Source organism: Alternaria incomplexa, assembly GCF_024043165.1.
Source record: "Alternaria incomplexa strain BMP 0042 chromosome Unknown scaffold_1, whole genome shotgun sequence".
NCBI classification, from domain to species: Eukaryota; Fungi; Ascomycota; class Dothideomycetes; order Pleosporales; family Pleosporaceae; genus Alternaria; species Alternaria incomplexa.
In genome coordinates this window covers 4,179,130-4,202,172 of record NW_026249850.1, presented here as the reverse complement: position 1 = coordinate 4,202,172, position 23,043 = coordinate 4,179,130, and the positions used below count along the sequence as shown (strand labels likewise).

The 23,043-nt window shown below is 52.3% G+C and overlaps 9 protein-coding genes across 9 annotated transcripts; 5 read left to right on the top strand and 4 right to left on the bottom strand.

Annotated features, from left to right (window-relative positions):
• Nucleotides 1-478: 478 nt before the first annotated feature.
• On the top strand, nt 479-1,425 carry J4E90_001455 (uncharacterized protein; the record flags this gene model as incomplete). The annotated part of the gene is made up of 2 exons (XM_051431043.1): nt 479-596; nt 674-1,425. 2 exons carry the CDS (start codon nt 479-481, stop codon nt 1,423-1,425), a joined length of 870 nt encoding a protein of 289 aa, XP_051296530.1.
• Nucleotides 1,426-2,861: 1,436 nt separating this feature from the next.
• On the bottom strand, nt 2,862-3,953 carry J4E90_001454 (uncharacterized protein; the record flags this gene model as incomplete). The annotated part of the gene is made up of 1 exon (XM_051431042.1): nt 2,862-3,953. One exon carries the CDS (start codon nt 3,951-3,953, stop codon nt 2,862-2,864), a length of 1,092 nt encoding a protein of 363 aa, XP_051296529.1.
• Nucleotides 3,954-5,079: 1,126 nt separating this feature from the next.
• On the top strand, nt 5,080-6,297 carry J4E90_001453 (uncharacterized protein; the record flags this gene model as incomplete). The annotated part of the gene is made up of 1 exon (XM_051431041.1): nt 5,080-6,297. The coding sequence occupies one exon, from the start codon at nt 5,080-5,082 to the stop codon at nt 6,295-6,297; it is 1,218 nt and encodes a 405-aa protein (XP_051296528.1).
• Nucleotides 6,298-6,473: 176 nt separating this feature from the next.
• On the bottom strand, nt 6,474-7,541 carry J4E90_001452 (uncharacterized protein; the record flags this gene model as incomplete). Its single annotated transcript, XM_051431040.1, has 1 exon — nt 6,474-7,541. The coding sequence occupies one exon, from the start codon at nt 7,539-7,541 to the stop codon at nt 6,474-6,476; it is 1,068 nt and encodes a 355-aa protein (XP_051296527.1).
• Nucleotides 7,542-8,616: 1,075 nt separating this feature from the next.
• J4E90_001451 (uncharacterized protein) lies at nt 8,617-9,627 on the bottom strand (the record flags this gene model as incomplete). Its single annotated transcript, XM_051431039.1, has 1 exon — nt 8,617-9,627. One exon carries the CDS (start codon nt 9,625-9,627, stop codon nt 8,617-8,619), a length of 1,011 nt encoding a protein of 336 aa, XP_051296526.1.
• A 984-nt stretch (nt 9,628-10,611) lies between these two features.
• On the bottom strand, nt 10,612-11,407 carry RPL17 (60S ribosomal protein L17; the record flags this gene model as incomplete). Its single annotated transcript, XM_051431038.1, has 4 exons — nt 10,612-10,767; nt 10,815-11,002; nt 11,126-11,339; nt 11,405-11,407. The coding sequence occupies 4 exons, from the start codon at nt 11,405-11,407 to the stop codon at nt 10,612-10,614; spliced, it is 561 nt and encodes a 186-aa protein (XP_051296525.1).
• A 416-nt stretch (nt 11,408-11,823) lies between these two features.
• NOP1 (Small subunit processome complex component) lies at nt 11,824-13,125 on the top strand (the record flags this gene model as incomplete). Its single annotated transcript, XM_051431037.1, has 4 exons — nt 11,824-11,840; nt 12,082-12,309; nt 12,363-12,772; nt 12,821-13,125. 4 exons carry the CDS (start codon nt 11,824-11,826, stop codon nt 13,123-13,125), a joined length of 960 nt encoding a protein of 319 aa, XP_051296524.1.
• A 1,727-nt stretch (nt 13,126-14,852) lies between these two features.
• J4E90_001448 (uncharacterized protein) lies at nt 14,853-15,725 on the top strand (the record flags this gene model as incomplete). Its single annotated transcript, XM_051431036.1, has 1 exon — nt 14,853-15,725. One exon carries the CDS (start codon nt 14,853-14,855, stop codon nt 15,723-15,725), a length of 873 nt encoding a protein of 290 aa, XP_051296523.1.
• Nucleotides 15,726-16,465: 740 nt separating this feature from the next.
• J4E90_001447 (uncharacterized protein) lies at nt 16,466-19,492 on the top strand (the record flags this gene model as incomplete). Its single annotated transcript, XM_051431035.1, has 1 exon — nt 16,466-19,492. One exon carries the CDS (start codon nt 16,466-16,468, stop codon nt 19,490-19,492), a length of 3,027 nt encoding a protein of 1,008 aa, XP_051296522.1.
• Nucleotides 19,493-23,043: the final 3,551 nt, after the last annotated feature.

Here is a 23,043-nt window from a genome sequence, read left to right as displayed (position 1 = left end):
TGTCCGATGCGGTGACTAATTGGTCCGGACCGCTTGGAATGGAAGACTTACTGTGGAGGATTTGGAGCGGTCGTGGTAATGAGAAATTAACTTTGCCGCCGCTAAATTTCGTCTTGATGTTGATGTGATGTTTGATATCTCCTCTTCCCCTTCGCCCTTCACGACTACACAGATGCTAATTTGGCTTCATGCTGATGTAGACCGCAAACTAGTTTGGTTTCTTTGCAGTATGAGGTACTCTACCTTTGGAATGAAACTACGGTAAACATCGCAATGCCATCCGCTCAAGGCCGCCGTTTCCCCACGTGGCGGGACCTGCATCCCGCTGCTGCCCCACCGAGGGGTAGTTAGGTAGCTCTGGCGGTTGGAAGCTATACAACACAACATAACACAGCTTCAGTATTCTCCACTAATACACCAAACCTCAATTCTCTCCTCACAACAGAAGCCGTCGAGGAAGCCGACAGACACAATCAACATGGCCAACGTAAACCTCAAAGAAGTCCACGACTTCATGATCACCATCGCCAAACAAGCCGGCTCGCGCATAACCTCCGCAACACCCACAACACAAGGCTCCGGCTCAAAGAAGAACTGTACGTAGCACTCGTCGTGCCAGAACCCAATCCAATCCACAAACAAATCCCCTATACTAACCCTCCTCACCCCACAGCCGTCGACCTAGTAACCGAAACCGACCGCGCAGTCGAAGCCCTCATCTCGACCTCCCTTTCCACGAAATACCCAGACTACGCCTTCATGGGCGAAGAAACCTACAAGCCAGGCGACACCCTCTCCGCCGACCCCACGTTCATATGCGACCCCATCGATGGAACCACAAACTTCGTCCACCGCTACCCCTACGTCAGCATCTCTTTGGGGCTCGCCATAAACCGGGAGCCGGTGGTGGGAATCGTTTACAACCCGTTTACACAAACGCTGTACTCAGCGATCAAGGGACAGGGTGCATACTTGAATGAGACGACGAGACTGCCGCTGAGCGAGCCGACGAAGTTGGATGGCTTGAGCAGTTGTCTTGTTGCGGTGGAGTGGGGCAGTGATAGGAGTGGGAATGATTTCAAGGTCAAGAGCGAAACTTTTAAGAAACTCGCTGCTACAAAAGAAAACGGTGGGGGTATGGTGCATGGATTGCGGTCGTTCGGTTCTGCGGCGCTCAACCTTTGTGGTGTGGCGAGTGGTGGGTTGGATGTTTATTGGGAGGCCGGATGTTGGGCGTGGGATGTTTGTGCCGGATGGGTCATTCTGAAAGAGGCGGGCGGCATTATGGTGGATGCGAATCCGGGGAATTGGGACCCGAAAGTTGAGGGACAGAGGTACATGGCGGTTAGAGGGGGCGAGGGGCAGAAGGAGATCGTGGAGGAGTTTTGGGGCTTAGTGGAAGGGGCTTTTGAGGTTGGTACGTAGAGAACACATTCCTAAGGTCATGTAGACTTCTGGGCTATTCGATTTTGACAGGTTCATGGTTCTCTCTTTAAATTAAATGAGGTTGATGACCAGACCTTGTTGCCAAGGACGCTCGGTTTCAAGCAACCCAGAAATCTTACTACGCGTTCAATTGAAGTTTGGGACGAAAGATACAGGAAGGTGAGCGTTCTTCCCAGACGCGACATCTGGACGCGTCCTTATCTTAGCGCAATCTCACGCCTGGGTAACACACACCTACGTCATCGGGATCCTTCACCCAGAGCCTTGTATTTCACCTCTTGTACTCCTATTGATATTCTCACAGCATTCGTTCTTTCATTCCTACCACTAAGATGCCTACCATACTCGTTGTAGGCGCTACGCGTGGCCTTGGTGCGAGCATCGTACAGAAGTATGCAGCAGACGCGAACAACCATGTTCTAGCGACCGCGAGGGCGTCAGAGCCTCCAGAGAACAGTGGGCCAAGTCTTGCACCTCTGAGATGCTATATCAGACTAATATATTATAGCAAGCAACATAACATACATCCCCAACGTCGATCTCGAATCCCCACACGTCGGCAGCGATCTCGTCCACTTTCTTGAATCAAACCACATACCACATCTGGACATCGTCATCATAACAGCAGGATACTTTAAGACAGAATCGCTTGAGGAGCCCTCGTTCTCCGCGCAACAGCGCATGTACACCACCTGCGCCATCGGCCCCACCATCCTCGTCACCGCCCTCGCCAACTACAACAGCACGCTCCTCTCCTCCGCCTCCAAGATCGTCTTCGTCTCATCCGAAAGCGGCAGTATAACACTGCGACACGAATCTGAAGGCGGCGGCAACTACGGTCATCATGCTAGCAAGGCAGCACTCAACATGTGCATGAAGTTGTTGAGCATAGATTTGAGGGATAGGGGCATTGCGGTTGTCTCTGTTCATCCGGGCTTCATGCGGACGGAAATGACTCGTAATGTGGGCTTTGATAAGTTCTGGGATGAAGGAGGGGCGGTTGAACCTGAGGTCGCGGCGGAGAGCCTGGTGGAGTGGATTGAGACGTTTGATATTAGTCATACTGGACAGTATTGGGCGCCGAGGGGACCTGGGTAAGTTGTTCACGATCTGGTTATATGGAAGTGAGCTAATGATGACTTTAGTGATATTGGTACTGCGGAACCTGTGTTGGGGCCGAAGAGCAAGCTGTCTACTCCTCTTCAGCTGCCTTGGTGAGCGGTCTGGTCGGATGGTGATGTTGGATCGCTAGACATGATGAATGATGAATTATCGATATCGCCAAAAAGAAAACTCGGGAACGAAGTTCTGAATGATACTCTAAATTATAAACTAATGGTCTACATAAACGACTTTTTTAACGCCTTGCTCCCGGAATTTCACTCTAATCGAAAAACAAAATGCTGTACGCTATTCTAAAACACCCGGAAATCAGCGCTGGAATCAGTCGACTCAGTCCTCGCCATGCTCGCACCATCTTCTTTGGTCTCATCCTTGGTCTCTGCCGGAACCCACTTCTCCGCATCCCCCAAGCGATCCGCCGTAAGACCCGCAGAGCCCGGATTGCGCATACCCGCCTCCAACTGCCTCTGATAACTGATCTGCCTCAACCTCTGCGCTTCCTTGGGCGTAAGCTGCAAGTAGACCTCGACACCAAAAGCGTGCAGCGCAAACGACACCCACAGTGCCATACCGAACGCCGCATTCAGTGCAGCCCCAGTGTTCTCCGGACCGCCAACCGCAAACGTCGCTGCGATGCTGGAGACAGCCTCAGGATCCGTGCCGTTGACAAAAGCCGCGCAAGCAGGGTACGAAGACGCGAGATCCACGTTACCGGCAACTGTTGCAGCGAGCTTTGCGCAGGACCAGACGACGTGGTAGTTTTGCTTAGCGATGACCTGCGCGGCGATGATCATGACAAGTCGAGTCGTGATGATGCTACCGGCGTAGAACCAGCCTCGCAGCATCCACGCTCTGTGCTGCTCAATCTGGAGTCTCTTGACGTTGATGTAGCTGACGATGAAGCAGCCCAGCGATGCCAGTCCAGCGAGTCCAACCCAAGCCTGTACATCGAGCCCGCCGCCGAATGCATGTCGCGCAATCATCAGTGCCCCAACGAGACCGACGATGTACAGCAGTAAGGCAGCATATCCTCCGATTCGATGAACGATAATCCACCTCTTTCGAATAAACGGCGTGAACTGCAGTACAGCGAGTAGACTAGCCGGTAGCACGCCAGCGAGATGCAACAAGATTCCGATTTTGTACTGGCTGAAGTTGAGGTAGTAGTAGCATTCTCCTGGTGCGGCGCCGTTGCCGCTGGAGCTGGGGCCTGACGAAGGGCAGAAGTTGCGGGAGAAGTCGAGATAGGAGAGGCGGGCTAGAGCGAAGCCGATGAGTGCGCCGCCGAAGATGAAGTAGAGCCAGAAGTTGTAGGTTTTTGTGAAGCCGAGGGGGTGGATTATGCGCTTGGTGAAGAAGTTGGGGGAGGGGGCTGAGGCGGCCATTGTGATGGTTGATGCCGAAAGCTTGGAGAGGAGTGTGGTTTAGTAGGTAGTTGTCGTGTAGGTGATGGAGACGATTGGTTTTTAGTGCTAAATGTAGAAGCTGATCAAAAGTAGTCGAGGTGATGATGGTTGCTGGTTGTATGCCATCTTCGAGAGAGAGTTGGCTTCATGTTATACCAGTTGACCACACACTGTGTAGACGATCACCATGCCGCATTGAGAACATTTCGCGCTGGTATGCAGGAGAAGACGTTTTGTCAGCGGAAGGTACCCAGCGCGCAGTGACCCCGCAAAGAGTCCCCCATGCGACAGAAGATTCTTGGCCGATTATGAAGGCTTCGATGCGATCGCAATGGTAATCAAGATATCGCATGGCTACTTCGATCTACCCCGAGCTTTCTGCGGTGAAAGCTGGGGCCCCTCTGCAGCAGCGCGAGTTGTCGCAGAATCAACTGAAAAGGGTAACGCGTGAGAGACTTTCATTGGTTGATTGAGATGACATAGTGGAACGCCTGATGCTTAACAACGTGGAAGTCATACAAGCCACCTCCCAAGCATTTCGACCGTCGTCATAGACAAATGCGCACCAATCAATAGCTAGCCCTACAGCTACTACAGGCGCTTCACAGCCCTACGAGATTGCGCTTCTTTACCGTTACGCTAGCAGGCAGACGATGTATGTCCATATAGGGAACATTCTGCGCTGAACAGGAGTGACAGCGGACGAAATCCATCGTGCATGCGCCAACTTTAACTTTACGAGATGGTGGGAGTTCCAGGACGCTCCAAAGGCTGCGTGACGTGCCGAAAAAGAAAGAAGGGCGTAAGTGCGAGCGCCCACGAGCAACACCCAAGATGTGAAGCTGATGTGTTTTAGTGCGATCTAGTCCAGCCTGAGTGCGGTCAATGCAAAGAACGCGGGATAGCATGCGGAGGCTACGACTCGGACCGCATCTTCATCTACCAAAAAGGAAGCGGACCTACCCGTTCTGCACCAAAATTAGGACGCCATGCGACGCCTGAGAAGTCTCCCGGACAGCCACCTCGGCAAGGCATGCAGATAATGCAATTCAACCCTGTATCGACTCCAGGAACACAGAAACCATGTTCCATGTCGATACCAATCATGCTGCCCGATGCGCTCGCGAGATCCGCTTACAGCGAGAAGACTATGGCGACTTTCTTGAATATGTACAACCCGCAGGGCGTTATCCACACCACCAAAACAGACGCAAAGGAGTTTGTTAGCTTGCTACCCTTGCTTAGCACGCGCGATGAAGCATTACAGATGGCTGCTCTGGCAGTTGGCATAACACAGCTTGGGGTAACTTCGGATAACGAAGCTCTCACGCGGCAAGGAAGGACACTGTATGGGAAAGCGCTCAAGGAAACAGCCGTGGCTTTACAAAACCCCGCTCGAGCGAGTAGCGAGTCGCTGCTTGTTGTACCGCGAGTCATGGCTCTCTTCGATATGCTGTTCGGCGCGGAACCGAATACGACCAACCAGGCGAAAAGCTGGCTCAGTCACTGTGAGGGTGAGCTAGCTATGATAGTCAGCCGTGGCCCGGAGATATTTGCGGAAAACGACGCAGCGCATAGGCTCTTCACTAATGCAAGATACCGGCTACTTGGACCAGCCATCCGTGGCAGGAAACCAACCATACTTAATGAGGAAGAGTGGAAGACAATACCTTGGAAAGGGCGGACCAAGTCGTCCGACGACGTTCTCATCGATATCCTCTGCGGTATACCCGAGCTTTTGGGCGCTATAGACAAGTTACAATTCGGAAATCTGAGCGAGCAAGAAAGAGAAGGTTTGCAAGTATACACCATAGCAAAATGCTGGACACTTCATTTCGAGCTCGAAGCTTGGGTTAATGCAGAAGCGAACGCCATCTACACCCCCGAGATTGTTAGCAACGCAACGCCAATCACCTTTCCCAGCATAGACATTGCTTGTGTCACAGTGCGCTACTGGTTGACAGCCCTCTTCCTATACTCGACTCTCGATGTCGCAAGTGGCATCGATCTCTGCACCGATACCTCACTATCGCACCCCGATCGTCCACATCCCCGACCATTCGCGAGAATGATCATGAAGTCAGTCGACTACTTCCTTCAAGAGCAGTTTGGGGTGACGGGTATCATGGCTATCTGGATGCCTCTAGGCAATTCGCTGTTCTATTTGAATAGAAATCGGATCCCTGACGAGGAATACATAATGAGCATCATGCGGACTTGGCATAAACCAAAGCTGCCGAGCACGATGAGAGAGTTCTTGAAGAGCTTTAGGGAAACGGTTGATTTTAGGACTTTGCTGGCGAAGCCTATGAGTGAGTTGTGAAGGGAAGTCTAGGCGATCTGGGCGGTCGAAAGTTCAAGTGAAAGGCAAGAATGAGGGGTTATAAAGGGCTTTAGACGAGCTACACAAGACATTACAATTATCTACACACCAGAACCACTATCCTCTGCGTAAAACCAACACCATCGCTATGCACAACAGAAACCTCACCCGCCCCCTCAATCCAGCTCAATAATCCCCGGCCCAAACACCGTCTTCTCCGCAACCTCGCCCGCCCCCGCAAAAGCATCCGCCCCCATCGTCACCGCCGCAATCGTCAACCCCTCCATAACAAACTCCTCAAACGGAAACTCCGCCTCAAACATAACCCTATCATCTTTCATCTCCACATTCTGCAGCGCCTTGACAACGGGTACATTCTGCCCATTAATCCAAACCAACTTGAGCATATCAATCTCAAACATACCCGCGTCCTTCATCGAGAACGAAAATTTGATGTTTTGGGTCTGCGCTTTGATGTCTTTTGTTTCGACCGCCAGGGGCTTGAAGCGCTTCAGTGGAATGGTGCCAATGTTCGGACAACTGCCTTCGACGACGAATTCTTGGATAGCGGTGAAGGCGAAATCGCGGGATGAGGATGTGAGGAAAGGCTGGGCGCTTGGCCGCTTTTTTTGCTCCGCGCGGAAGAAACCTTCTTGCGAGCCTTCGTTTCCTATTACGGATGCTACTGCGTGTACCAGACCGAAATCTTGGGAGCGAGCGAAGAGTTCGGAGACTTCTTGTAAAGTGCCGAGGACGAGGTCTGTAAACGTTGCTGCGAGAGCGATGGCACCTTCGTAGTCGACGACGGGGAAATTGTATTTGCAACCTTCGATGGGGGCGGTGTTGAAGTGTTTCAACGCGTCGTTGGCGTTGAGGACGTGCATTTCCTCTTGATTCACGATGGCTTTTAGGGATTCGATTATGTAGCCTTGGCGGTCGCCGAGGTCGTAGCCGGGGAGTTTGTTGGTCACATTGGACATTAGTTCGGTGAAGAAGGCTACTTCGAAGAGTTCGTTAAGCGCGATTAGCTTGAGGTTTGTGGTTCCATCGGGGCTGAGTGTTGGTGGTGGAGGCCCGTTGGGCAGGGTACCGTGGCCGTCTTTTTGGATTTGGAGGACGGCTTCTTGGGAGGGATTTGGGAAGCCGTTTACGAGTGGGAATGGGGAGTAGTCGCGCTTGTTGAGTGGTGCTGCGGATGCCAATGTAATTAGGAGGCCTGCGGTCGGTATTATTGAGAAGCGCATGTTGTGTGGTGCTTGGGTGAATGAATGAATGAGAGTTGGGTGACCGATGCAGGGGAGGAAGACGTATATCAGACTGAATACTGGAAACGAAACAAGGGATTTGATGTGATACCCCGGAGCCCAAGGCACATGTTTGTTGTTATACATTAACCTATCACTCGTCTCGTCTTCGACGTTCAGGTCAACGGATGCAGCTCTTCCTTGACCTAGCCTCCCACCCTGTCCCACTATTCCCATCTGACATTCGCGCTGCACCACAAACTTCTTTGATGTGGATAGCCAACTAAAGCAGTTCACGTCGCGCCACACGTGTTCGGCAATATTCGTGTCCGATATGGATCTCCTACGCATCAGGACGGATAGCCGCCAAGGCTCAAACAGGGTGAGGCTGTGCAGGCGACAAAGGAAACAACGTGTGCCGGTACAGAAATAGACAACTGGATGTATTAGTCGCGGTTGTATCCTGTAAGCGCCGTACTCAAGAAAAGCTTATCTCGCGTTTGAGAAAGCTTGGTCAATACTTTGTTTGAGGAGGTAAGCAGATGGTTCTCCAGGCTATTGTGTCTCGAGTGTCGCAGGAAGAGGAGCGAATCGGATCATAGCTCCCGGACCAAAGACCCTTAGTTCTGTGGGTTCGCATCGAAGTGCTTGGTGTTTGAATGGTTGACATGAAGTGTTTGGCTCGTTTCGACAGATCTACAATGGCTTGGCGTGAAACGTGGGAAGAGGCACATCGCGACGCGACATACGTTTCTTTCAGCAATCTGTCTACAGCAGTTCAGTACTCCTTTGCGGATTCCTCTTGTTACCCTAAGATATTCCTCGAGCCCGTAGTTGCATCCTCATCATTGCAGTATGTGCGCTAGGTATAGAGTTGTCGTAAGAGTATGCAGTTGGATGGAGGGGATGGTTTCGTGAACTTTGCCGGATCCGACCGGATATTTGGTAGCTGCGCTAGAAGGCGCGCAACACGGCATCAAAACATTTGAGTCGAAACCATTACTACATGTTATCGCTGATATATACAATTCGCTAAGGTATCTACAGTAAAAAGGAAATGTATCATATACATCGTTCAAAGCATCGTAAACGCGGCTGCGCACAACGACAATGCAGCCATCAGTCCAGCACTGACCCGCAGCCCGCTCGCCGCATCCTCTTCAGCACCCTCACCCTTCTGTCCCTCCTCAAATCCATCACCCAAGTACAGAGCACCAAGCTGGGTCAGACCACCATCATCATCGAACAGCGCGACACCATCGCCCGTCCATTCGTTGGCATCATCTGTCCTGAAAGCACCGAACCATGAGTATCGCTCGACGTAATCCAGCTGATCGAGATACGGCAGTGTCCGGTTCATCATGCCGACGGTATTCTCCTCGTCCTGTTGCGGAAGCGCCATCTCGGTGATCCAAAGCTTCAACGGTTGATCCCTTGTCGAATTCGTGTTGTAGAACTCATCCAAGGTGCCTAGCCAGCCTGCAAGACCATCAAATGCGCCGTACCAATGTACAGCAACGAAGTCCGCCGGGCAGCCGTTTTCGGAGTCAATGTCGTAGCAAGACTCATTGAATTTCCGTAACCAGTCAAGACCGTTGGGACTACCCGTTGTACTGGGATGACTGATCAACCAGTTCCTGCCACCTTTGTCGCCATTGCGGAAGGGCACAACGAAGTCGATATATGCTTTCGCAGCATCTTCAGGCTTGATACTGCTACCGCCGCTCCCCTCGGTGCCGTCTGGTTCGTTGAAGGAGAGAAGGTGCTTGCTACTTTGGGGCAAGCCTGCAATCACGCGTTCGGTATTATCGTCTCCCGTGGCGTCTATGCCGTGAATCATAGGCACGAACTCTAGGCTGTCCGCGGGAATGAGGTCGCTGTTCGGGTATGGTGACCAGTTGTAATACCATGCTAATGGTGAGTTGTCGGAAGTAAGTAGCCGATTGTCCGGTACGTGTGAGTCGCCGATGAATGCGAAACCGCGTTTTGAGTCTTGCGCGTAGGCGGCGGTAGCGAAGAGTGCATAGAGAGAGGCGAGGTATGGGGTTTGCCGCCTGTGGCGAGTGGATTGGTGTAGCCGAGCCATAGTAGTGTAGTAGGTGCGAGGTGAAGACTGGTATGCAGCAGTGCACGTAAGAACGACTGCCGTTACCAGTAAAGAAAGAGATCAGTGTAGAAAGTCGTTTGACAGCGGATAGATCCTAGTCTATACATGACTACTTATCTTTCGACACATTTTGTGGCGAGGTACATGCCCATGCCTGGGCTTGCTGGGCCTGCGTCATCGATCGTGGGAAAGTTGGCTCGGAGCAATTGCAGCAAGGCAAGAGGTCGTATCTGACCGCAACTGACTCGAAGGAAATGATGTGGGATTTGCAGCCAGCCTCATCTCAGATATTAGCGGTATGCATGCTTAGCTGGCCGTTGGGCCTTGCTTAGCTGGTATTCTGGGTTCGAGCTGCCAAAGTTCCCTAGTACGCTAATGCGCATTGCGACTAGCGCAGCCTGCGGTCAGCCCCAGGCACACGATGGGAAATCTTGGAATCTCAGGGTCTATCGATGCATGTGGAGGTCAATTCGGACAGGCGTTCATAGTTGGTCAAAGCAGCCCATGTTCCTCTACGTCGTACTGCAAATTCACTCTAGTAGGTTACTAAAATTCTTGGTCGTACTTACGAGAATGTAAACAAGCAGCGCATTTCCTTCAGAGCTCGTTCTGAGCACGCGTGCAAGACTGGCTCCGTTGTAAGAAATACCATGTCAATGACTGCAGCCGGACCTTGGGAGGGATGTACCGCCAGAATCATTCAGCGTCCTGTCATCGCAGAGGAATCAAATATACTGGCGAACATCGTGAACTTGCGACTTGGAAGTCTCGGCTTTGAACATTTGGGAACAGGCCTTGGCCCTATTTATTTTTACGGACCAGACACCGCAGAAATCGAAGTGCCATATCATGAATACATGACGAGTGTGGAAAGACCCTGAATATTCATCGCTCATTGACTCCCAAACCGTGCCCATGCCTTGACCGTTTTCTTCGCCGGAACATCAACCTCCTCTGCTTCCTCTACTCCTCAGAGGCAGTGATGGCCTTGCGGACGGCACGGCCACGCTGCCTGGAGTTCATGCGGCGCTCGAGGGTCTGGGGGGACTTCTGGACAACTTCGGCGGCCTCGGTGAGGATGAGCTCGATGTGGGAGGGGTTGCTCATGTACGGGTTGATCTAGGTACGTTAGAGGGGAGTGCGATTGTGGGCCGGTGTGTACATACACGTCCGTGAGCACGGTAAGTGCGCCTTCGCTGCTTGGGGGCCTGGTTGACCTGGATGTGCTTGATGATCAGGTTGCTGGTGTCAAGACCCTTGGTGTCGGCGTTGGCCTCGGCGTTCTTGAGGAGACCGATGAGGATCTCAGCGGACTTGACGGGCCAGCGGGCCTTGGAGACACCGAAAGCCTTGCCTGCGGAAGTCAGCCCGTGTTCCTGCAATTGCCAACATAATTCCATATCCAACACCCGATAGCTGCTCCTCCCGTGACAAGTTCCATCTGCGCATTGTGCGAATCGTGGGGAGGGCTACTCACCCTGAGCAGTGCGTCCAGTGCTGCCAGCGTACCGCCTCATGGGGATGGCCTCCTTGTGCTCCAGGACATTTCCGAGGTAGGTAAGGGCGCGGTCGAGCTTCCAGCCGTTGACAGCCTGGGCGGTCTCGCGGGTGTTCTTGAAGGATACGCGGAGGTAGCTGCCGCGGGCGCGAGCAGACTTTGCGCCGTCAATGGAGGAGGCACCGTAGCGAACCTGCAAGAATTAATTCCATGTTCGTGCGTGCAAGGTCCGACAGTATATCGCGACGGGCAACGTACCATTTTGTCGAGTTGTGCTGTTGTTAGTAGTGGACTGCCGACGTGGTAGGTAATTTCGACGACTTCTCGAGCGAAAGTGGCCTTGATGACTAAGTCGCAGACCCAACCGAAAAAAGCCAAAGTCGCGCCCACGGCATTATAGCGGGCCGCTTGCGCCTCCCGCACGTGATTGGCTGCGCAGATTTGGCGCTACTTTTGAAAAAATGTAGCTCTGCGAACTTCAAAGCTGCACCCATCGCATCTACCGCGACATACCGTACCCACAGCCACTTCAACGCGCACAGTCAACGCGCATATAGTGGAACAGAGCACCCAGAGGTACTTGGACTGATATTTGTACTCTGCCATCTCAAGACTGACCTCGCGCAGTAGCTTTCGCATTCCATAACCTACTCGAACTATCCCGACAACTTTCAGCAATGGCTTTCACTCCCAGGTACGACTTCCGCAAGCCTCGAAATCCCATCGCAATATGAACAATGCGCGAACCGCGGCACGTTGAGCAAGATGTGATTGCAGATACTACATATCTCGACGTCTGCTCGCTCAGCATGCGCGCTCCACGCTACGGAGAAGCTTGTTCTTTCTGAGCTGTTTTCAGAACAATCCAGGAACTACGAGCTTCTCCGTACTCATATACGAACATTTATCTGCAGCGCAGTTCTAACTTTTCACAGAGGCGGTCGTGGCGGCGGCGGACGTGGTGGATTCGGCGGTGACCGTGGCGGTCGCGGTGGCTTCACCCCCAGGGGTGGACGTGGTGGTTTCGGCGGAGGCCGCGGCGGTGGTGACCGTGGTGGCCGTGGTGGTGCTCCTCGTGGTCGCGGAGCTCCAAGAGGCCGTGGTGCGCCCCGAGGAGGTGCCCGTGGAGGAGCGCGTGGAGGAGCCAAGGTCATTGTTGAGCCGTAAGTCCAGCCAGCTCAAAAGCGCGCAAGACAGCTACTAACCACTTCTCTAGCCATCGTCACGCCGGTGTCTTCGTCGCTCGCGGAAAGGAGGATCTCCTCGTTACCAAGAACTTGACCCCCGGCGAGTCCGTTTACGGCGAGAAGCGCATCAGCGTTGGCGCCAGCACCGCGCCCAAGGACGGCGAGACCGAAGCCCCCTCCAGCACAGAGTACCGTGTCTGGAACCCCTTCCGCTCCAAGTTGGCCGCTGGTATCTTGGGTGGTGTCGACAACATCTACATGGGCCCTGGCTCCAAGGTTCTGTACCTCGGTGCCGCTTCCGGAACATCAGTCTCCCACGTTGCCGATATCGTTGGACCTGAGGGAACCGTCTTCGCTGTTGAGTTCTCGCACCGCTCCGGCCGTGATCTGATCAACATGGCTACCCACCGCACCAACGTCATCCCCATCGTTGAGGATGGTATGTACTTCGCGTTCCACCTTTATGACATTCGCTAACAATTCGCAGCCCGTCACCCTCTCAAGTACCGCATGCTCGTCGGCATGGTCGACTGCATTTTCGCCGACGTTGCCCAGCCCGATCAAGCCCGTATCGTCGGTCTCAACGCCGGACTCTTCCTCAAGGTTGGAGGTGGTATCGTCATCTCCATCAAGGCCAACTGTATCGACTCCACCGCTGCTCCCGAGGCCGTCTTCGCACAGGAAGTCAACAAGCTACGAGAGATGGGCATCAAGCCCAAGGAGCAGCTCACCCTTGAGCCCTTTGAGCGTGACCACGCCATGGTTGTCGGTGTTTACCAGCGTTCGCAATAGACGGAATGTTGAGCTACAATGGGCTGACGGCGCTTTTCTGATTTCAAACGATTGCATGCATGTGGTCATATACCTGTACTTTGACGGAACTCGGTGTTCACTGGCGTCAGGAGGGATTTGGTTGTCGTGTTTTGATAAAAGATCTATGGATGCGATTTTTACGTTCACTCAGGTGTAATATGGTGACATGATTGATTCTATCCATTGTCTCTGATCTCTTGCTTTCCGTTCTCCGCCTCCCCGTCTTTCAAAGGTTTGCGCATTTCGTTTGAAGTCGTCCCTTCCTCAACCGAATCCACAGGCAGGGATATTCCACCTACCATCCTCTGACCCTAGCGTCGATGGCGAGGGCAAAGAGCATGCCACAGACCTACGAAGAGTTAGAATTGTCGACACAGGCTCTACCACGAGGACTTACCGGTAGCAGAAAGAAGGAAGACCAGACCAGTAGGTGGCCTTTCGGGATTGCAAATCGTATCGCCGCACATATTGACAGAAATACCGGTACGTAGATGCAACCGAGTATGTATTGGAGCCCGGTGACGGCGTCATTGCTGAGTTTGTATTTCCTGGAGATTGCGTCGACGTGTACAACGACGATGTTTGTAAGGAGAAACAGACTGATCTGAAATGTGTTAGAGCGGATACGGATTTGATCTTCAGCGTACGTACCGGAATGAGCACTAGCCACGCCAACACCGCTGGGAACTTGTTCTCGCTGGTCATGTTGAAGAAGGCATCCATCGCGAACCAGACGTAAACCATGAGGCCAACCATAAACCTGAGAACGTCTTCAGCGACCATGGCGTGGACGCACTGGGAGTCGGCGACTGTAGAGGCGTGAACCATGTTGCAGGCGTATTCGTGGTGGTGGTATTTGTAGAGTTGACGGGGAGTGTAGGAGTGAGAAATTAATCATGGTGAGTGCCTTGTTGAGTCTTGGTTTGAATAAGATGGTAGCGACCTTCTGCCACGTGGGCTCATTCCCAGGCGGTATCGTTGGACTAAGGAAGTAGCTACCCTCTCATCACTCACTTTCACCTCGCCGACTGTGTTGACAGACCGGGAAGGGGCGGCTGCACCAGAAATGTTATCATGGAGGTGGCTCTGCTTCATTCATCATGCCGCGTCTCATACACGAGAAACACTGAACACCCAGAAGTATACGTTCACGCCGGATCTATATCTACCTTCTACCTAATTTGGACTATCGTAGTGCAGTCCGCACATCTGCTCAGGTTCTTACTTGTATGAGGTGGCCGTACGCTCAAGATACTGAACTTCTCTCCACTCAATGTATGATTGTCCAAGGTGGCCCCAAATTTCACGAGAATGTGATAGGTATCAAGCACTGGTAACGTCACATCACTTTTCCTGCGAACTGCTTCTGATCATCGTCCCCAAAAAGGTCTGGTACATGATTAAGTTGTACTCTAGTCGAACTACATTTAGAAAGTAAGTTATCTTCCCTTAACAAACTGACAGCACAACACAATGCAAGTCTTTGGCCTAGAACTTTTAGTAAGGGCAAGACCCGCAAAAATGAGATCCTCGTAAAGATTTCCGATTTCAAGATCTCGTGCAGCACACGTCGTGGCGATAAACGATGTGTTGAGGCGTGACGTCAGAGCAACGTACTTAAACAAACAACACCTACGCGAAGTTCACACCCCGCGAACACGTCTCCATACCGAACAATACCAACTCCACATTTTCAGACCCTCAAGATGGCAGGCCAAGCACCAGCACCCGCGCTATACAAGAACATCATCATTTCAGGTGGTGCACGAGGCATCGGTCGAGCATTGACTCGAATGATGCTCGAAGCTGGCCACCACGCCTACATCTTCGACATCGATGAGGAAGAGCTCGAGCACACCACCAAGGTCCACCTCAAGCAGTACTACGCCGATGGTAGGCTTGGTTCGGCGATCTGCGACCTTCGCGACGTCGAAGACATCCGTGCCAAAGTCAAAGAGGCAGCCAAGTTCTTCAACGACCGCATTGATGTGTTGATCAATAACGGTGGAATCGCGTCTCCGCAGTGGAAGGATGGCAAGACCATGGAGGACCTCTCGACCATTGATGAGTGGAAAGCGTATATCGACACCAACCTCACTGGTCCCTTCGCCATGTCTCAAGCTTGTATCCCCTACATGAAAGCCCGAGCATCTGATGTTGAACACGGCGCACACATCCAGAATGCCAACAACTCCAGTCCTGCAGGCCCATGCATCATTCACATCGGCTCCTTCCGTGCGCATCAGTCTGATCCGAACCAAGAGGGCTATGCTTCAAGCAAGTCAGGTCAGCTTGGTTTGATGCACTCCATGGCAATCAGCCTGGGTAGCTTGGGTATTCGAGTCAACCTTATCGCCCCTGGACGCATCAAGGTCGCACACGAGAGCAAGGAGGGCGACGAGAACGGAGCAGACTGGGCAGGCCAGATCAGTGAGAAGGACGTCTCTGATCACCCGACCAACAGGGCTGGAAGGCCGAAGGACATCGCTGATGCTGCGTTGTACCTCATCGAGGCGGGCTTCGTGACCGGTCAGGACATTACTGTTGATGGTGGAGCGCTCCGGAAGAAGAATGCCTAGAATGTGTCAAGCGATGAGTGTTTGAGGCGTACGAAGATCCAACGTGAGGGAAAAAAGTAGTATAGTTCAGACGAATAATGATACCCGATGAAAACAGCGTCTTGGTCAAGATGGAGTGATGGACAGAAAGTTAGTGTGTCGCGGAACAAGTCCGCTCGGGTTTAGTTCGCACGGGCCTCAACTTCGCCTAAATCTAGCCTTGATCGTTGACGCATCGCGAAAAGTGACGCGCATAATTTCGACTCGTTGCACGCGCTCTCTCACCCTGATGCTTCCAGGGTTGTACATAGTTACTTCTCGTGTCATTCCTTCCCTTCGTCAAGTTGGCTTCCATAATTAGCGCCACGGAGCGAGCTACGACCATTACGACTAATGTCCCATTCTTCGCATTGCGCCCACGATACGGTCGGCCCATAGCCCATACGAACTTCGCTGCCTTTACTCTCCGCTCCAGAGCTACTCCTCGGTTTCGCCCATCCATTCGAACGTTTTCGAAGATCTACCGCTTACCCCTCGATCCTGAACCAGTTGCATCTAAACACACGAAAAGCGGCAAGGCGAATCACCTAGCAGAAGCGAAGGTACTCACACGTCTGATATATCAACCCCCCAAAGCTCCAATCGGATCAGCCTCATGCTCCCTTACGCAACCGCCAAACCTTGAACTCTCCGAGCCCAAGAACAAACATACAAAGCCTCCTGTGGAGTTTAATAGAACCGAGTTCTTGAGAAGAAAAGACATGTCGTGCAGCGTTGAGGTCGTCACAACGCCTACGGCTGATACGCCGGGAACAACGCTTGTGCTGCGGACGGCAAGCAAGCACTATGTTTTCGGCAACCTGGCAGAGGGCACCCAGCGGGCGATGGTGCAGCAGGGCACACGTCTGCTGAAGGCGCAAGATTTCTTCATGACAGGCAGGACAGAGTGGAAGAATATGGGTGGATTGATTGGCATGATGCTCACATTGGCCGACTCGACCACCAGCTCTTACACCACCGCCATGGATACCTTTCGTCTGGCTCAAGAGCGGGGAAAGAAAGGCGAAGCACCCGCGAAGCCGCACTTCGACATATATGGGCCACCGAATCTGAAACATACACTGGCAACGTGTCGGAGGTTCATATTCAGGAAGGGCATACCCATCAATGCGACCGAGTACGTGAAGCAGTCACCCGAGAAGGACGGCAATGGTGCTATAGTTCCGACGTGGGAGGACGACAATATCAAAGTTTGGGCTCTCTCAGTAGCGCCTGCCAACTCTGAAGTCGATGCGCAAGCGGAGGCTGATTTGGAGGCGCGGCGACGGTATTTCGATGAACACGAGAATACATTTGACGGACTCCAGGCTCCCGAAAATGAGAGCCCGGAAGACCGCGAGTTGAGGTACGACCGGATACGAACAGCGACCATCAAGTACATGTTCGATTCGAATTGGAAGATGGATGCACTGGCAGAACGCCACATTTCTGAGGTACAAATGCCTGCTGCCATATTCATTCGTAACCCCGATACACACGGCTTCTCGGCCTACCAAGGTCCAATGCCAGGGGGCAAAGAGCCTCTTCCTGACATTAAAGTCTGGACCCGGACGCCGTGGCCTGGCGCTATGATTCTAGCGCTACCACCGACCAGGCCAGCACCAGAGTGTGTTTCGTACATCGTGCGGTCGCATTCAGCTCGTGGTCAATTCGACGTCGCACGCGCGAAAGCGCTAGGTGTCAAACCAGGACCGGATTTCGGAAAGCTTACCAATGGCATATCGGTACCGAACGCGGACGGCGAGATGATTACCCCAGATCAGGTCATGGGCGCTGATAGGCCCGGTCAGGGTATCGCCATCTTGGACATCCCCTCAGTTGAATACATTGAAAGCACTCTTCAACGAGAAGAGCTTAGCTCTCCAGAGGTTATGACTGGCATTCGAGCTATCGTTTGGTTGCTTGGTCCAGGCGTCGCAGGTCACCCAGATCTACTCCATTTCATGAACAAGATCCACAACGTAGAACACGTAATATCCTCTCTAGATACTGCGCCGAATCGCATCGCGCACGACTCGGTAACAGGACAAGCTACGCGACTTGGGCAGATTGATCCGTCAAGATATCGCACACCCGTTTTCGATAACACTACTGTACCGCAAACAAGTATATACAGGACTGGCATTACGACAGCATCGCCATTGCCCTCCGGAGCCATCCGCGCTGACCGAGGCTTTGGCTTTAATCTCATGCCGCAGTTTGCCACAAAGAAAAACACTATATCTAGTCTCTTCGTACCCGATGAAGTGGCACTTACAACGCCGCCTGAGGTTCTCGAATTGGCTCAAAAGGCTCAAGCGGAGGTCAAAAGCAAAAGCAGAAAGATGCAGATATGGAGTAAGCTACTAGCGCGTCGTGACACCGAGGTAACGACACTCGGAACAGGTTCTGCCCTTCCGTCCAAGTACCGTAACGTGTCTTCCACATTGGTGCGTGTTCCTGGCATCGGCAACTACCTCTTAGATTGCGGAGAGAACACATTGGGCCAGCTTTCAAGAGTCTTTCCCCACGAGGAGCTTGTCGATATCTTCAAGAATCTGCGTATGATCTGGATCAGTCACTTGCATGCCGATCACCACCTAGGCACAGCATCAGTAATTCGTGCTTGGTACCAAGTAGCACACAATGCTATTCCAAACCCCCAGCCCCTGGACCCTTCCGCGAGCAACATAGACCCTAGCGCATACGGTCTTGCTGTCGTATCCCACAGTGGTATGCTCCAATGGCTTAACGAATACTCAGCCATCGAGGACTTTGGCTACAGTCGCATTCTTCCTCTTCAAATCACTCCCAACGAATATCAGAATGGCTCGAGGTTGTCTATACTGAACTCGTTCGGAAAGACACTATCTGAGAACGCGGCCATACCGAAAAAACAGTATGAGAAACTGTTTGGTTTCAACGAAATACAAGCTTCCAGAGTAGCGCATTGCCACGGTGCCATGGCTGTTTCGATTACATTCCCACGCGATCCAGCAGACCTTGAACAAATCAAGCCACTCAAGGTCAGCTACTCAGGCGATTGCAGACCAAGCGGCCACTTCGCCAAGATCGGAGCAGACACCACAGTCCTCATCCACGAAGCAACTTTCGACGATGAACTACAAGGCGACGCAAAGGCCAAGAAACACTCCACCACTTCCGAAGCACTCGGTATCGGCGCGGCGATGAACGCGAAATCAGTAGTCCTCACGCATTTCAGCCAGCGCTACCAGAAGATCCCCGTCCTCCAAACCGTCACAGACGGCGAGGAAGCAGACCCACTACTCAACCCCCAAGAAGTCGCCGAAGACGTACCCATGGAAGACGACGACGCCGAAGTCGACCCCACAACCGAAAACGCAGACAACATGGACATGCACCCCTCCATCCCCTCTTCCACAGCCCCCGCTCCCGGCCCCGCAAAACCCATACCATCTCTCCCCAAGGAAACCTCGTCTTCGTTCCAAGAAAACGCCCGCGTTATCAAGGTGCGCAATAAGGATATGAAGGTTGCTATTGCATTCGACTACATGCGCGTCAAGATTGGCGAGATATGCGAGATGGAGAACTTTAATGATGCGCTCAATGAGTTGCTGGTCAAGGATGAGGATACGGATGCGGCGTTGGAGCCGGCTGCGAATGGGAAGGGGAATGGGAAGAGGGCGAGCGAGGATGATGGGGAGGGGAAGGGGGGGAAAGGGAAGAAGGCGAAGAAGGGGAAGGAGAAGAGTAGGAGAAATAACTGAGATGCTCTGCATGCGGTGTGGTGGATGGATGAGGATTACGACATTGATGTACATTATGTGTAGAAGGAATGGTTACTGATGTGTAAGTATAGACTAAATCAAAACAATCGTCACATGAATCTCTACATGATGTTTCATTATTATCATATCAATGGTTTATGTGCAACCCCGGTTGTCCGCCTGTCCAGCCGTGAGAGTTGAACAGTGTGCTAATAGAGCATGCCGTGGCTACCCCTAGATGCGACGCCGATATCGCCAAACGCCGTAATAGAGTGGGTATCATGCGCATCATCCCTGGAAGAACAACAAAAGACAAAGGGGGGGTTCTCCCGTAAAACTTATTAGTGGACATCTTCCTCAGCCACTGGGCTCATTATCCCAGGAAGGGTCGGTGCTGGCGAGCAGCATCTTGAAGACATTGCCAGTAGACGGCTCTGTGTCGACGATATCTCTAGGAACAGTGTAATGCCGCATATCGTCGTTGTCGAGGAAGTCCAAACGTTGTTTCCCGACCTCGTCGTTTCCGAATCGAATAAACTGGATACCGACATGCTGAAGCCGACCGGTCGCAACCAAATGTTTGACAAGAGCCGTAACGTGATCCTGTATGACTGAAACACAATGCTGACCTGGCGTCCATACGCCGTCGGTAAGGATGTATATGTTGACTGGGGGCTTTTCCACTACTCGTGAAGATAAGGATAATCGCTTGCTTGTCTGATTTTGGTGCGGACTCTGGTAGTAGCTCGGAAGAATATTACTGAGCGCGATGCCCATCTGGGATTGGCCACTGGGTTGCACCTTTTGAAAGCTTTTGATGAGTGGTGCACGGTGCTTGCTGCGGTCGTTGTGCCTACAGCTATTCGCAAACCGTAAATCAATACCGTCTGGATCCATGGACTTAACGAGGTAGGCTAGAGCTTTGAAGACATCTTTGACTTCACCCCAATGTTGCCGCATAGATTCCGAGTCATCGACGAGGAAGATCTGTTGATGATTGATCAGCAGAATACCAGTAGTCACTTATGCATTTTAAAATACCTGATCTCTGCCATGCAGCCTGTTGAGCCACTCCTCACCTGATAGTGTCGTGGGTAAACGCAATTGCTTCAGGCGTACGTGCTCCAGAGCCTGAGTGATGGAAGCTGAAGGGTGGGCTGCTCTACTGACAGGTGTAGTAGGCTGTGGAACATGACTGTGGATAGGAGCCAATGCAGTCCGTTGCCATTCATGCAGAGTATCGGCAGCTGGGCTGTAAGGTTCGCTTCTCAGAGTCTCATCTTGCTCGCTGCTCCACATACCAGAAGTCGGGCGAGGGGAAGGACGCCCATTGATCGTTGTGCGTCTTTCTGGAAGATTATCTGATTGATGCCTGTGTGCTTCATTTGGGAATGGCCGTGAACTCGCATCCATAGTAACTCCTAGCCCACTCGTCAAACTTGGGGACATATTGGCGGGCACAGAACGTCGAGTGTGCTTGTTTGGTGCGGGTGGTCGCTTAGTCGTATCTCGGACTAGTGGGACAGTCGTTGGTGTCGCTAATTCTATAGCTTTCGTGAGATCGTCGTAAACTGTTCGCGCATCTGGTCTTCTGGCCGGATCTTGCACCATCATTCTGCTGACAATGAGAAGAACTGAGCCAACAACATTGTCAATGGCTGCTCGGCATCGTTGGGTGACCTCCCTATGCATTTCTCCTACAACCGAGAGGACTTTGGTGGTATCGTGGAAGCAGCCGCTGTAGCCCGTGTTGCTGAGAGTCGGAACAGTACCGGCAGCTTCGACGCGCTGATGGTAGTAGTCATCCAATCCTCTTTGGCCTAACACAGACCATACCGCGGCTTCACTAATTACACAAGCCAAGGCCCAAACATCCTTAGCCGGATGAGCTTGCTTGATGCTTTGTTGCCGGGACCTGTCTGTCTCGCCACGAAAGTATTCGGGCGCACCTTAAAAGTATGTCAGGTCGGGCCAAGTCCGAACTCTGGTAGTAACTTACTGTACATCTTCGTACCGTGCACATCGCGAAGTTGTGTCTCGTCCGACTCATCAGCCACCACGAATCCAGTGAGACCAAGGTCTGCCAGTTTGAAAGAAACACTGTATGGGCTATCCTCGTCCTGATCTGATACGAGAATGTTGTCCGGTTTGATGTCGTTATGTAGCCTTCGAAGGTCAGTTTGAAGTAAGAAGAGAGGAAACCCCATGCTTATGAACGTACCCCACTTTGTATGAATGAGGATTATGTGGATCGGGAAGGCGGTGTATACAAGCTATTGGCTTGATGAACTGTATGAAGTTTTTCCAGAATTCCAGAATGTCTACCTTGGTCGTTGGCGGCTCGGTTCGTTTGAAGAACTCAGTGAGTGTGCCACCGCCAACATATTCGCGCAATATATTACAGCTTTCTCCCTGTCTCCACGAACCATAGAAGCGAGCCATGTGTTGCATCGCATCTCGGCCGCTCGGGTAACTCAGTAGTATCCTGTAAGCCTCTACTTCGTTGTTGTGCAACTTGGCGTAGTCCGATCGGCTCGATTTGAGGATGAAGAAGTTGGTGGGGGGTATGTCCAGTGCGTCCTGAACGCAACGAAGTCAGCTACTTGCTAATAATATGTAGACTTATGCGCGCGCACGCAGTTGACATACTGTGATGAGATGGTTGTACTCCTCGAACAGCTCAACCTTGAAGATCACCGCGTCCTCACCTTCCTTCAGTATTCGCTTCTCTTTGAAGGGCACAACGATGCTTTTGTCTAGCAGTATGTCGTGCAGTTGGTGAGAAACGAGCGGTTTTGGGCAAAACTTCCACTGTGCTTTGCAGAAGTCACCGAACATGTACTGCACGGTTTCCGGCCATGCGTCACAAGTAAGGAAGGGTAGCCTAGCATCTGCCATGTGGTCGTGTCGTATGAATGTTGATAGATAGGTACCCTTGTTTATCGAAAGTAGGATTGAAAATACAGCTAGATGACTCGTTCGGACAGCGTCCTCATAGCTGGGGGTGCTATCCACATATAGTAAGAGGCTTCGTGCTCTTTCCGGAGTAAGCCAGGATCGGAGGCTATGTAGTGATACGATCGGTCGGGTGGCCAGTGGTCGGGACTCAACTACGGCGAACGATGTGCACTCGTCTACGCGCTCGAGGAAATCGCGAAGTTCGGAGGGTCTCATCGTGGCTATCGCAGATGGTGCGCATCAGGTATTTTCGTTCGGCGCGAGTCGCGACAGGTATAGGGATAGTTTGGAGGGAAGGGGAAGTGGCATGAAGTTTGCGCGTAAGCCCAATGTGAGGTTGAAGCTTTCGCAAGTCTGAGCGGCAGGCTGAAGTCAGGCACCTGGGGCCTCGGGGAACTACTCCATGTCTGGTCGCTAAAGCCATCAGAGGAGGACCCCGCCCACAGCCTCAAGCCACACTCAACCGCACCTGCATCAGCTGCGCCATCGTCCTTCGTTGGTCGTGCCATCGCTGATCTGGAAATATTCAAACTCTTTACTCAAAGATGCGACGAGAGGAAATGAAAGTCATCGCGAACAGTGGATAGGTGACA